Source organism: Ciconia boyciana, chromosome 1 (genome assembly GCF_034638445.1).
Source record: "Ciconia boyciana chromosome 1, ASM3463844v1, whole genome shotgun sequence".
Lineage (NCBI taxonomy): Eukaryota > Metazoa > Chordata > Aves > Ciconiiformes > Ciconiidae > Ciconia > Ciconia boyciana.
Window position 1 is genome coordinate 151924959 of NC_132934.1, and position 12355 is coordinate 151937313.

The following is a 12355-nucleotide window of genomic DNA, read 5'->3' on the forward strand; positions in this document are numbered from 1 at the left end:
TGGATGTTGTCTATCTAGACTTCAGTAAAGCCTTTGACATGGTTTCCCACAGCATTCTCCTGGAGAAACTGGCTGCTCATGGCTTGGACGGGTGTACTCTTCGCTGGGTGAAGAACTGGCTGGATGGCCGGGACCAAAGAGTGGTGGTGAATGGAGTTTACTCCAGTTGGCAGCCGGTCACAAGTGGTGTCCCCCAGGGCTCTGTGCTGGGGCCAGTTCTGTTTAACATCTTTATCAATGATCTGGACGAAGGGATTGAGCGCCCTCAGTAAGTTTGCAGATGACACCAAGTTGTGCGGGAGTGTTGATCTGCTTGAGGGTAGGAAGGCTCTACAGAGGGATCTGGACAGGCTGCATCGATGGGCTGGAGCCAACTATATGAGGTTCAACAAGGCTAAGTGCAAGGTCCTGTACTTGAGCCGCAACAGCCCCATGCAACGCTACAGGCTTGGGGAAGAGCAGCTGGAAAGCTGCCTGGCAGAAAAGGACCTGGGGGTGTTGGTTGACAGACACCTGAATATGAGCCAGCAGTGTGCCCAGGTAGCCAGGAAAGCCAATGGCATCCTGGCTTGTATCAAAAATAGTGTGGCCAGCAGAACTAGGGAAGCGATCGTCCCCCTGTACTTGGCACTGGTGAGGCTGCACCTCAAATACTGTGTTCAGTTTTGGGCCCCTCCCTACAAGAGAGACATTGAGGTGCTGGAAAGCTCTCTGGAGCTGTCCAGAGAAGGGCAACGAAGCTGGTGAAGGGTCTGGAGCACAAGTCTTATGAGGAGCGGCTGAGGGAACTGGGGTTGTTTAACCTGGAGAAAAGGAGGCTGAGGGGAGACCTTATTGCTCTCTACAACAACCTGAAAGGAGGTTGTAGCGAGGTGGGGGTCGGTCTCTTCTCCCAAGTAACAAGTGATAGGACAAGAGGAAATGGCGTCAAGTTGCGCCAGGAGAGGTTTAGACTGGATAGTAGGAAATTTTACTTCACCAAAATGGTTATCAAGCATTGGAACAGGCTGCCCGGGGAAGTGGTTGAGTCCCCATCTCTGGAGGTATTTAAAAGACGTTTGGATGAGGTGCTTAGGGACATGATATAGTGGTGGTCTTGGTAGTGTTAGGTTAATGGTTGGACTTGATGATCTTAGAGGTCTTTTCCAACCTATACGATTCTGTGATTCTGTGTGTTATCAACACTGTTTTCATCACAAATCCAAACCATAGCCCCATACCAGTTACTATGAAGAAGATTAACTCTATCCCAGCCAAAACCAGCACAGTACCCAAACTTATATTTCTGATGCTGTCACTTAGGTAATCTTGGCCTGATGTTGTACCTAGGTGCAGTTGGCCTTGCAAAATGTCTCTCCCCAAAAGATCCCAATACTCCCCTTCAATTATCTGACTTCCCTTCAATTATCTGTGAATTTTGGCCATTTGACTATTTTTGAAATCCACCCATTCCTCACTGTGCTATCTGCAACTTTCATCAGCTTCTTACACTGTAATCTGTCATGTCTAGCAGTTTCTCATGTTGTGTTCAGTAGTTTCTTAAGTCTTGTTCTGTCAACTTAGATGTCAGGCCAAGGTCTAATCAGCAGCGAATCACTTGCCTGAAGCCCTTACAAAAATAATAGGAGATTTTGGCTACATTGCGATTCGGTCTGTGCATAGTTTTCTATATTGAAGTGGAGGACATAGTTTTACTTATAAAACTTCATTGATCACTGATCAATTCAAAAAAGTCATGGAACACAGCTTTGGGCAATTTTCCATAATTCTTTGGGAGATTACTTTCTTATTTTGATACTTCTTGCCCTATACTTGTCACTCTAAATGCCTAAAATACGTTTTTGGTGTTTTGGAACAACAATCATGTCATTATTTATTTAGGACTGATTTTGTAATGTAAAATGGGTTTTTCCTTTCCATAGGCAGCACCTTACCATCCTATTTGCCTGCAAATACCCGAGAAAATAGTGACCAAAATATTACCAATGGTTTGGTAAGGAAAACTGTGAGTGGAACTGATGCTCAAACATGCAATAGTCAAGGCTTAATACCACCTCACATCAGTCAAATTTATGATGAATTGTTTGTCATACATCAGAAGCTCCAGGTAGGAACTGGAATTGCCTTAAAAATTTTGTTGAGTAATGTTATGAAGATTCTCACTTTTGACAGAGAATTCAGAAATTACTTATATACTAAATTGCTATTACTTATATACTAAGACTTAATTACTTACATACTAAAACTATTACGTATTACTATTACTTATACTAATCACAATTACTTACATGCTAAAACTGCCATCATCTGCCTCTTCCCCTAAATTAATTCACTGATTTGGTAGTGGTGCTTTGACTTGCATAGTGTGTAGATCAGATAAAATTCAGCTTGAGGGAGTTTGAACACAGTGCTTCTGCATCCAAGAGGAGTGTCTTGTGACGCACTGTGGGCATGGAGGGAAACGCCTGCAGTCGTTGCTTCTCCTGAGAGCATCTGAAACTATTCTCCTGACTCAAGGCATTCAAGAGTGCTTGCCTTCATGGCCTCCTGTGAAAACCCTCCGTTCTGCCTTATCTTTACTTTTCTGCTGCTGGGGAATCCCAGCAGTTCATCTCCTAGCAGTCCTAGGCCACTAACAAAAAGCTCCTGTATGGTTTTATTCTGTAATAGCTCCCATGCTTCTGCTAGATTCCCTGCCAGGACTGTCTTTTGCAAAAATAATTTTGTATCTCTTTTTTTTTTTTCCTCACCGCTTTTTCAGGGATGCTTCCCACTAATTGAAGAAACAATATAGTAATCTAATGTTCAGAGTAGACAGTTGCATCAGACTCTGTTTTGTCTTACAGTTAATACCATTATCCAAAACTTTTGGAAGCAAAAGCCTAAGTTTAGTTGTCTAGGTTTATACTTGAACAACCATGTAGAGCTGAATTTTGTATTTTGGGAGGCTGAGCCATCCTGCCGCACATTGAAGTAATTCAGGCTAATGTGTGGGGAAACTGAACACAGATGTCTATCAGGATACTTTTAATTAGTAAACTATTGTGCAACACTGTATAATTTCACAAAAAGCTAAGCATATCTCTGTGAGAGAAAATTCAAATTCAGTATAAATTGTGATAATTTCATGGATTTTAAAGCTGTTTTAACATTTGTTTTCTTGATACAGAGAGAAAGTTCAGCACAGCAGGAGCATGCTTTGCAACTCCAGAAACGAGAGCATTTTCTAACAGAGCGAGAAGCATTGCTTTTTAGACATGAAGCAGCTTTGGCTAAAATAAGAGGTGTTGAGGAAGAAGTTCACACAAAATTTGGAATTATAAAAGAGGTGCAGTAATATATTTAATTATATTTATTGCTCTACATGCCATTTAACTTGTTTGTAGTTACCTTAAGTCATCACGTGTTTGCTGGGTATAATGCTTATTTCTTTAAAGTCCTTGAAATCCCCAAATGAAAGGTTTACATAAAAAGTATGAAACAATATCGATAGGACTTTGTATGGCTTCTGTTTCAGAATGGTGCATTTAGTTGTCTGATGTGTGAATACATTTTACTGTTACAATTTAGAAAAGAAAGGTAACTTATTTCTAAAATAGTAAAAACTATAAGATCAGTATTAGAGAAAAAAATTGTGGTCTATCTGTAATTGTATGTAAACTAAATTAGTATCTTTGCATTAGCTGTAGTTGAAGTAGATTTCCTTGGGAAGGCTTTAAGACACAATGAGATTTTATGACATAACAACTATTGCAGAGAGTGTTAGCAGAAAAACACTCAAAAATTTCAAAGAAAGAAAAGATCAACCTGACTTTGGGAGTGTGGGAGGCAATGAAATGGTATGATTTCAACAACGGAAAAATGCGTTCAACAACACTTTTCTTGTGGGTGTTTGCTATTGAATTTAGGTCTTGTGAAAAGTTTTGGTTATTATCCAGAAGATCACCAAGAGAAGTCCTTAAATATATGTACTTAGTGTCAAAAAAATAAGCTGAGAAATTAAATATCTTTGAAGTGTGCAGATAAACCTTTCCCACAAGCTGCTGAGGGAGGATAGGCTATATATTAAAAAGGGGAAAAGGGTGTCAGAGGAGTGGGACCTCAACTTTTGAACAGGGAAGGAATAGGTTAAGGTGTTAATTTAGATGTTTCAAATCTTCTGGGCTTTCAGAATGTTACACTAGTTAGAGAAACGGCTGATGAAAACCCAGGAAAAATGAGTGGTTATCTATGAAAATTTGTGGAGGTCAAATGGAGTATTAGAAGACTAAAAAACTGTGGTGCCTTTCTTTTCAAAAGGGAAAGAGTTGTACAGCCATCAACTTAATGCCAGTTCTCAAAATAAATAAATAAATCCTGAACCAAGCTATGAACAAACCATGGGAAGCACAATGCAGAAAACAATGCAATAAATAACTACTAGTGTATGTTAGTCATAAATTGTCAAATCAGTCTCATTTCCACTACAGCAAGGTAACAGGCATTGCTAATAGAGGAGTAGTAGTTATATATATGTCTGGTCTTAATTAGAAATTTTTAATACAGGTTTGCGTGGCATTTTCATAATCGTATTAGGAAAGTATAACATAGATGTAATGCAGTTGCTGTAAAGCTGTAGTGAGACAGTAGTTCACAGTAAAGTTGAAGGAATGTACCTAGTGGATTCTGGAATATCGTTTCAGTCCAGTATTATTCAGTATTTTCAATAAGAAGTTTGATGGTGAGAAAGAGCACATTTATTAAATTTGAAGAAAATAGCAATTGAGGGGGAATTGCAAGCATACTGAAAAAGAATATTAGGATTAAAATTGATCTTGACAAATTGAAGATACGGTAGATCTGAAAAAAGCCGTTGTACTATTCAGAAGATGTGAGTGTTCAGTGTTGCACTTGAATAGAAATATCAGCTGCAGAAATAGAGGATGCTGAGCGGAGGCATGGGTTCAACATACAGGATGAATTGAGGGTGAATGTGCCAAGCTTCAGCTACATAAAAGGCTGCAACAAAGAGGAAGAAACTAATATTTTTTTCATGTCTGTGATAGGAGAAGTAGTAGTAGTAGTAAGGGAAAGTTAGGCTAAGTATTAGGAAAAACTAGATCTAAACACAAATAGTTAAGCATAGGGACAGGTAGATTGGTAAGACTGCAGTGTTTCCAGTATTGGAGGACTTAAGAGCAGATGAGGCAAACATCTGAAAGGAGTGAAATGATATAGCTGGTTATGATATGGATGACATTACCTGATTTGCTTAGGGAAGTGGATGGCTTAGACATCCTGGCATCACCTACAACCCTATGGCTTAACAACTAGGTTGATTCTACTTACCTTTCAGATTAATAATTCTCTACTGATTCTTCCTAGAGCAGCTATTGAACTTCAAATGAAGCTCTTAACTGTGTATGTAGAAAATGGAAGTGAAACATTCCATGTGATGTCATAGGGTGCACTCAATTATATGTTGGCAGTGTCTGCATGTTTATTGGTACGAAAAGGGGATCTGTCATTTCATGTCATCTTAGCCAAGTATGGGTAGGTGCTTTAGACAAGAATGTCCTGCCCCCAGCTGTTTTGATCCTATTGACTGAAGAAGAGCAGCAGTTGAGAAAAAAGGAATTGTAGATGGCTTTTCTGTACAGCTGGAATGGAAGTTACTGTGCTTGAAGCAGAAATATAGAATCATAGAACCATAGGATATCTCAAGTTGGAAGGGACGCATAATAGAGAAGGACCTCTTCAGGGCTTACTTTCTTTAAACTTCTACTGTGCTTTATTTTTGTCATTTGCACAGGTAGGAAGAGAGGATATGACTGGAAATGGAAAAGTAGAGAATGAGTGGTTGAGTGGGTGAAGAATAGTGAATTCATGGAAGGGGAGAAATGAAAGATAGTAAGTGTATATAGCTGGAATATTTTCAGTAAGATAACACTTTGCTGTTTTATCAAATCTGAGGTACGCCAGATGCACTGATGTCCAAATAAGATTAAATCTAAAATAAGATTCAGGGGAATGAGAAAAATAGCAGTGGATATGCAGGTTGTAGTTAGTAATTCATATGCTTGTGCTGTAAACCAAAGCAGTAGCCTAAGAGGCATAGGATTAGTTTCTTGCTCCGTGTGATTCAGAGTGAGCAAAGCCAGAAAAACTAGTTGAAACCTCAAAAGTTGCCGCAAAACAGAATCACAATTTTTTTTAATTATATGGAAGAATAAGCTGTAAATAAAAGCTTTGTCATTGGTTTTAGTTCACAAACCTTTCCCACATTTGACTTGTCTGAGAAATGTGCATATTGATATCATTTGTTTTGGGTGGAATCCGGAAAGAATAAGAGCAATTGGCTGTGCATATTGCTTCAGTTTCTTTATAGATTCTTCTTAATATGCAGTGTGGATGTTTTTCTCACTACTGGTTGAGTGTGCAAATTTGGCCATGCAGAATTACAAACTTGATCTTTGAAACTTTGTCCTATTATTTTAACACTAAAATGGAACTTAGCTTAGAATTGTTTCTGAAATAGTCTCTTGTAAATCATGTTTTTAAATTTGGTATTTCTATAGCAATATGAGGCAGAAGTTAAACAGCTGACAGAAGCCTTGAGAGAAATAACTAAAGAAAATAGAAGGCTGAAGTTGTCATTTGACACCTTGAAGGAAATGAATGACTCTTTAAGAAAACAGGTAAAATTAGTTATTTCCTCTTATCAATAATTTTACAGGTTACAGTTAACAATTTTAAATATTTGAACAGCTTAAGTTTTCAAAATTGCTGATTTTTTGTTTCTGTAAGACAAGAATTGTATGAATGACTGAAAGTACTTTCCACACCTTTTTGTAGTGCTTGAAATTTAACCTCTCTGATCTTTTATAGTATAAAAAAAGTTGGACTTACTCCTCTGACCCACTAGCAACAGCTAATTGTTAGGAAAGACAAATCCATGTCCTCTGAAGCAAATTGAGAGTGGATGGAGAGAAAGTATTTTATAACATAATAGAATCCACCCTGTGCTGAATTGCTGTGCTGATTCTGTTAAATAAAAAGTAGAATGTGTATTTCTAACTTCATGCTTGCGCAGTATTTTCAGTTATTTTTACAAATGTTAATTAAGGCAATATTTTCTCAGTTCTTAAACTGAGACAGTGGTTCACAGTAATACAGAGGGTAAGAATTCTCATCTCACTTGACTGTTAAGTCTGCCCTAAAATGCTGACACACAAATTGCTATCTAAACTATTCAACCATTGTTTATTCAGTGAATTAATTACAGTTCTGATAGTCTGAGTACAATAAAAATCTACATCAGAGCCTTATTCTTTCTCTTAGAGAAGGTCAGACCTAACTCCTAGAACGTTGATGGTTCTGGTGCAACCCATCTGTGTCTTTATTTCCCCTCACTATAAAATCTTTGCATTTCTGTGCAAACTGAGGGCTTCCATGAAAATCATGCTGTTCATTGTTGTATGCCTAGAGCATGTTTCTTATATTTAAATGGAGGTTACAGTTTCCCTCATCTTTTCTCACAGAGCAAACTGTTTTTGTAGCATGGTCAGTAACTGTTTCATTCTGCAGAGAAGAAAACTTTCACCCTCGCCATTAGCACGACTATTGGACCACTCTTGAAATGTGTGCTCCATTTTTATGTCACTTCTTCATGAAAAGTAATCAAATGTGTAGTGCCTGTATATCTAGAGAGGCACTGTCGTGCTTATTGTTCCCCTGCAAACTGAAAGGTTGGGCTGCAGGTCAAGAAAGAGCTACTGCTGTCTTATTTATCCTGGAACAGGTTGCTCAGAGAGGTGGCGGAGTGTCCCACCTTGGAGATATTCAAAAGCTGTCTGGACATGGTCCCGGGCAGCCGAGACTCAGTGGCCCTGCTTGAGGTGGGGAGTTGGACCAGGTGACGTCCAGAGGTGCCTGCCAACCTCAGCCAGTCTGTGATTCTGTGATTTGGTGAGGTGGTGGATGATGATTTTGTTTCTATCACTTTACATGCTCAGAAGAAAAAACTTGAACCTAAATAATTTAGCTGCTCAGCAACCACATCAAATTATTTCAGTGTGATAATTAAGTCAAGAAGTGAGTTTTGAATTTACAGATACTTTAATATTTTCTGATTCTTTCAGTTAAGTGATGTAACTGAGCTGAACAAGAAGTTGGAAGGTCAAGCAAGAAAAGTACAAGCTCGTTTAGAGAATCTACAAGTAAGATTTGTTCTTATGTGTACCTGCTTCCTTTATAGGTAACAAGTGAAATATAATTCATTATTACATTTTGTTGTAGAGGAAGCATGAATTTTTAATGGTACAGAAGTCTAAGGATACATGTCAAGTGGTGCACCAAAGTAAACCCGTCAAGCAGGAAAAAGTGATGGTAACATCAAAAATTGCTAAGGTAAGAATTAGGCAAAATGAAAGATTCATTCTAAAGACATTAGGCAGTGGAACATTCTCTGTGTATCTGCTAGAAATTAGAAAATCTATCTTCCAATTTTATTTATGAGTTAATTAGTTACAGTAAGAAAAGATAGAGATTATGTTGGGGAAAAACAGGCAGATAACAAAGAATTAAGTTTGTTGCTAAAAATGTCTGTTGGATTTCATATTGTGTATGTATATAGTGTATATATATATATTTATTTATATGGTATCTTTTTCTCTTCCTGTCGCATCATCTTTCATCTGTCAATTGAAATGACAACCTGCTTACACTGTAACTGGCTTCTTTTGCTGTGTCAGAGCAAATCTTAAACTTTCTGGTTGCTGCTACAGTACAGCACTGTTCTTATGAATAACACCAGCTAAAAAGTAGTCAGTCAGAGGTCTGAGGTAAAGAATTTTAATGTTGTAAGCCAGAGGTGATTGTACTACTGTTATTTTTTTGAGGAATAGTCTTTAATGAGGGAAAGAGAATAAATGTAGTGTTCATACACAGTTCCAAAATGATTACCTTGTTTTCCTTAAAATATCTTCTTACATCACTTAATGAAATGCTTTCTGTCTCCATGTTGTTCCATTTAGTAGCAAGTCCTCTGGTAGTACTCTGCCAACACCTCCCAACTGGTAATGATTTTCTCCAGCTAGAGGCTAAACTGTGAAATGGGAAAGAGACATTCACACCATCCTACTTAATTAATTAATTACATCAGATGCCTTAAAACTGTGCTGTCTATATATAGCCAACATATTTCTCTGTTTACATAGGTTTTAGTGTACTTTGGTTGCAAGTGAAATATGAACAGTATCAGTAGTTATAGTTCTGAGTGAAGAGGAAAACAGTTATCTGAAGGTAGATACAAGAAAACTTTTGCAGTTTTTAGAGAACTGTTCATGCAGCTTGTTTTCAGGTACCTCTGGATATCTTTCATAGAGTATTTCACTGTAGTGTAGTACAGGGACAGAATGACAATTTCATGAAGTCTGTTCTTTTTCTAACGATGCTAGTTACCCAGTTAAATTTTAACAACAGTGGATTGTATGGTCTAGTGTAGAGGTCTAGTGAGAATTTCCACATGCAAAGGACATTAAAGATTTGCTTTCTCCTGTAATTTGTTTGGCCAGAATTATAAAATGGAGTGATTCTGTATGTGAAAAGATTTTTCCCAGGCCTTTTATAACCATTTGTCTAAGTACAAAATAAATTATGTGCGTATTTTTTCACACCCAGAAACCATCACAAATAGTACCTGTTCTGCAGTGGGGAGCGTAACGTGAGAGAGAGAGAGAAACGATGCAGGGTTCTTTCTGGATCCCTATAAGAAAGGCCTGACAACAAATGGCTTAATGAAATAGCTGTTCTAATAAGACGGAATAAGAGGAGGAATATAGATAGCAAGTAAATCTTAGGTCTCTTCAGGTGCTGGGAACCTTGCGTTTGTGCAGCATCAGATGGAGCCCAGGTGGATTTTTCACAGGGCACGCTGAGCAGGTCCTGTCTGTAGAGAGAAGCTCCTCCTTTTTGGTCATTCAAGCTATTATGTAGTTTTCTTACAAGAAAACAACTCTGTTCATGAAAGATGTTCACAGGAGAACTTCTTGTTGCCCTTTTAGACAAAGGCACGGCCTGGCAGGAGGCATGATCACCGATACCAAGTGGGAGCTGCCTTCAGGCACCTGTTACAGTGAGCTGGCTGAGTTTATCCTGTGGCCAAGCACAGGATAAACTGTGCAGTTGATTGATCTGTGCAGCACAGCACAGGCTGCACCTGCTCAGGTTAACTGTGATGTGGATCTCTGACTCCTCAATGTACAGTGGTTTCTGGGTCAGCATCACCACCCTCCAGCCCTTGATCCACATACAGTTTACCTTTCCCAGAGATATTATAAGTTACAGGTTATGTTAATAACATACAGGCTTCTCAAACTCTGGGTACAAGACCCAATGGAGCAGACATGGCCTGTTTAAGATGACTATTTCCTCGAATATAGTGTTTTCCACAGGCTCCCAATACAGTAACTTACCTCCCAGATTTTATCAGGCATATACTCATCATCCTTTAAATTATGCATAATATTTCAGAACTAATGCACTCTCATATATTTCAGTCTGTTAGTATTTTGGCTTAGAAAAATCATTAACTTGAAAGCTGAAATATCTGATGTTGTGGATGTATTACAGCTACCATTGAATTCACAAGTTTATGAGCTCTTGACTTTTCTTATGGATTGGATCTCAGACCAGCACCTTAGCAAAATAAAAATAGACGAAGAAAGAGAGGACAGTCATAAACTTCTGGTTACCCAGTCCTCAAAAAAACCCTGCACCCAGGAAAGGTGTATGAAGGTAAAGGAGTTTGGATTGTTTGCTTGTGTTACTATGTTTTTGGATTTATGGGTTTTGTTAAATGATTTTGAGAATATAACAGGTCAGCCTGTTTTATACATGCTTTGGATACAGTAATTAAAACAAAATCACTCTTAATAAGTCAGTATTAATTCTGGCAGTGAGCTATAATAGATAATTTGTCATTCGTAAGCATACAGATAATTTTTAAGGAAAAGTGTGGTGTTCAGTCTCAACTTGAGAGTTTCAGCATTTTATTTCAAGTAACTTCTGTCAGATGATAATTTGTCTTGTGTTTTATGTGTAATACTGTACATAATTCCTTCTTTCTAAGGAGATGAACATGTCTTAATTTAAAATATTTTGATGCCTATGTTAGATATTAAAGTTTTGATTTATAACTGCTAAAAGGTGATACTATGCTATACTTTTAACACGTTTATTGTTTTCTTTCTGGGGATTCCAAGGTTTGAAAATCAGTGAGGTGTTCAGAAAATCTTCTTTTACTGTTTTTCTTCATTATATTAAAGATTTATAGCCATTGGGATTAGATTTACTGAGATTGAGCTCACATGATATATCTCCACTTTTGCATGTAAACCTCTGTAAAATTTAAAATCTGTGTATGCATATAATTCTGTTACCTGTACTGGATCTGCCCAGTGAGTATTTGCATATGTAATCTGTTAAACTCCAAGAGAAAGTTGGGAGTTTTGTTTGTATGTTTTTCACTTATGGTTAGCTTATACAGTAGTTTCACATACTGCATGTAATTTTACTTTTGTATATTTTTACAGCTTTTGCCTATAGCTACTGAGCAACTCCAGTGGATGCCATTTGTGAATCCTAAACTACACATGCCTGTGATTAAATTTATTTACTGGTCTATAAGACAGCTGGACAGTGGTATTCAGGTAAAACAAGTAGCCCTCTTGCAGTATGTTTTTTTAAAAACTAAATTCCCAGAAGATATTAATGGTTTTGTGTTTTAAATACATATGAAAAGTGGATGTTTTGAGGTAGTATATACAAGAGAAACTCTGCTGTCTTTGCAAACCATAAATTCATAGTGTTTACCACAGATACATGGCAAATGAAAAAAATAAATTATTTTTCAAGTTAATTTTAAATTTTGCATTGTGTATCTAAACATAGTTTTCATAAGTAAGTGATCTCTGTTGTGGTGTCTGAGCATCTCAGAAATTATATTTTTACATACGTATTTACAAAACTTTTGCACTAGAAAAGGCAATGTTTTTAGGTTCACTTTATGCATGAGATTTGTTGAAATTAATGGAAGTGTGTGGCAAAGTAGCAAAGGAATTTTGATTTTTCTGTTCTCTACTCAGTGTCTAACCACAAGACATTCCTTTATTCCCTTTGACTAGACTGCTATAAGAAAATATTTAGCAGTATAATAAAGAAAAAGACAGTAGCTGTACTGTAAAGACTCAGTATAGTGCATAGTGCTGTCAATAGTGGTTTTGCTAAAGCAAAAGGTAGAAACTTTGTAAATATCTTGAGTTTAAATTCAATAGGATAGTAAGCTGTTGGTTTTAGTGCTAATAAGAAACTATAT

General features: G+C 37.4%; 1 protein-coding gene across 7 annotated transcripts in view; it reads left to right on the plus strand.

Moving 5' to 3' along the window:
* Nucleotides 1-12355, plus strand: part of CCDC138 (coiled-coil domain containing 138) — a 42647-nt gene that overhangs the window by 5671 nt on the left and 24621 nt on the right. For 6 of the 7 annotated variants that reach the window (XR_012040368.1, XR_012040367.1, XM_072849803.1 and 3 more), the window contains 7 exons: nt 1923-2107; nt 3170-3328; nt 6558-6677; nt 8121-8198; nt 8278-8388; nt 10612-10776; nt 11574-11690. Coding sequence is in view for 5 of the 7 variants with exons in the window: in XM_072849803.1 (XP_072705904.1) it covers nt 1923-2107; nt 3170-3328; nt 6558-6677; nt 8121-8198; nt 8278-8388; nt 10612-10776; nt 11574-11690 (935 nt within the window). In the remaining 2 variants the exon portion in view is untranslated. Of the gene's footprint in view, nt 1-52; nt 269-1922; nt 2108-3169; nt 3329-6557; nt 6678-8120; nt 8199-8277; nt 8389-10611; nt 10777-11573; nt 11691-12355 lie in introns of all 7 variants that reach the window. The other variant, XM_072849808.1, reaches the window with a different exon arrangement.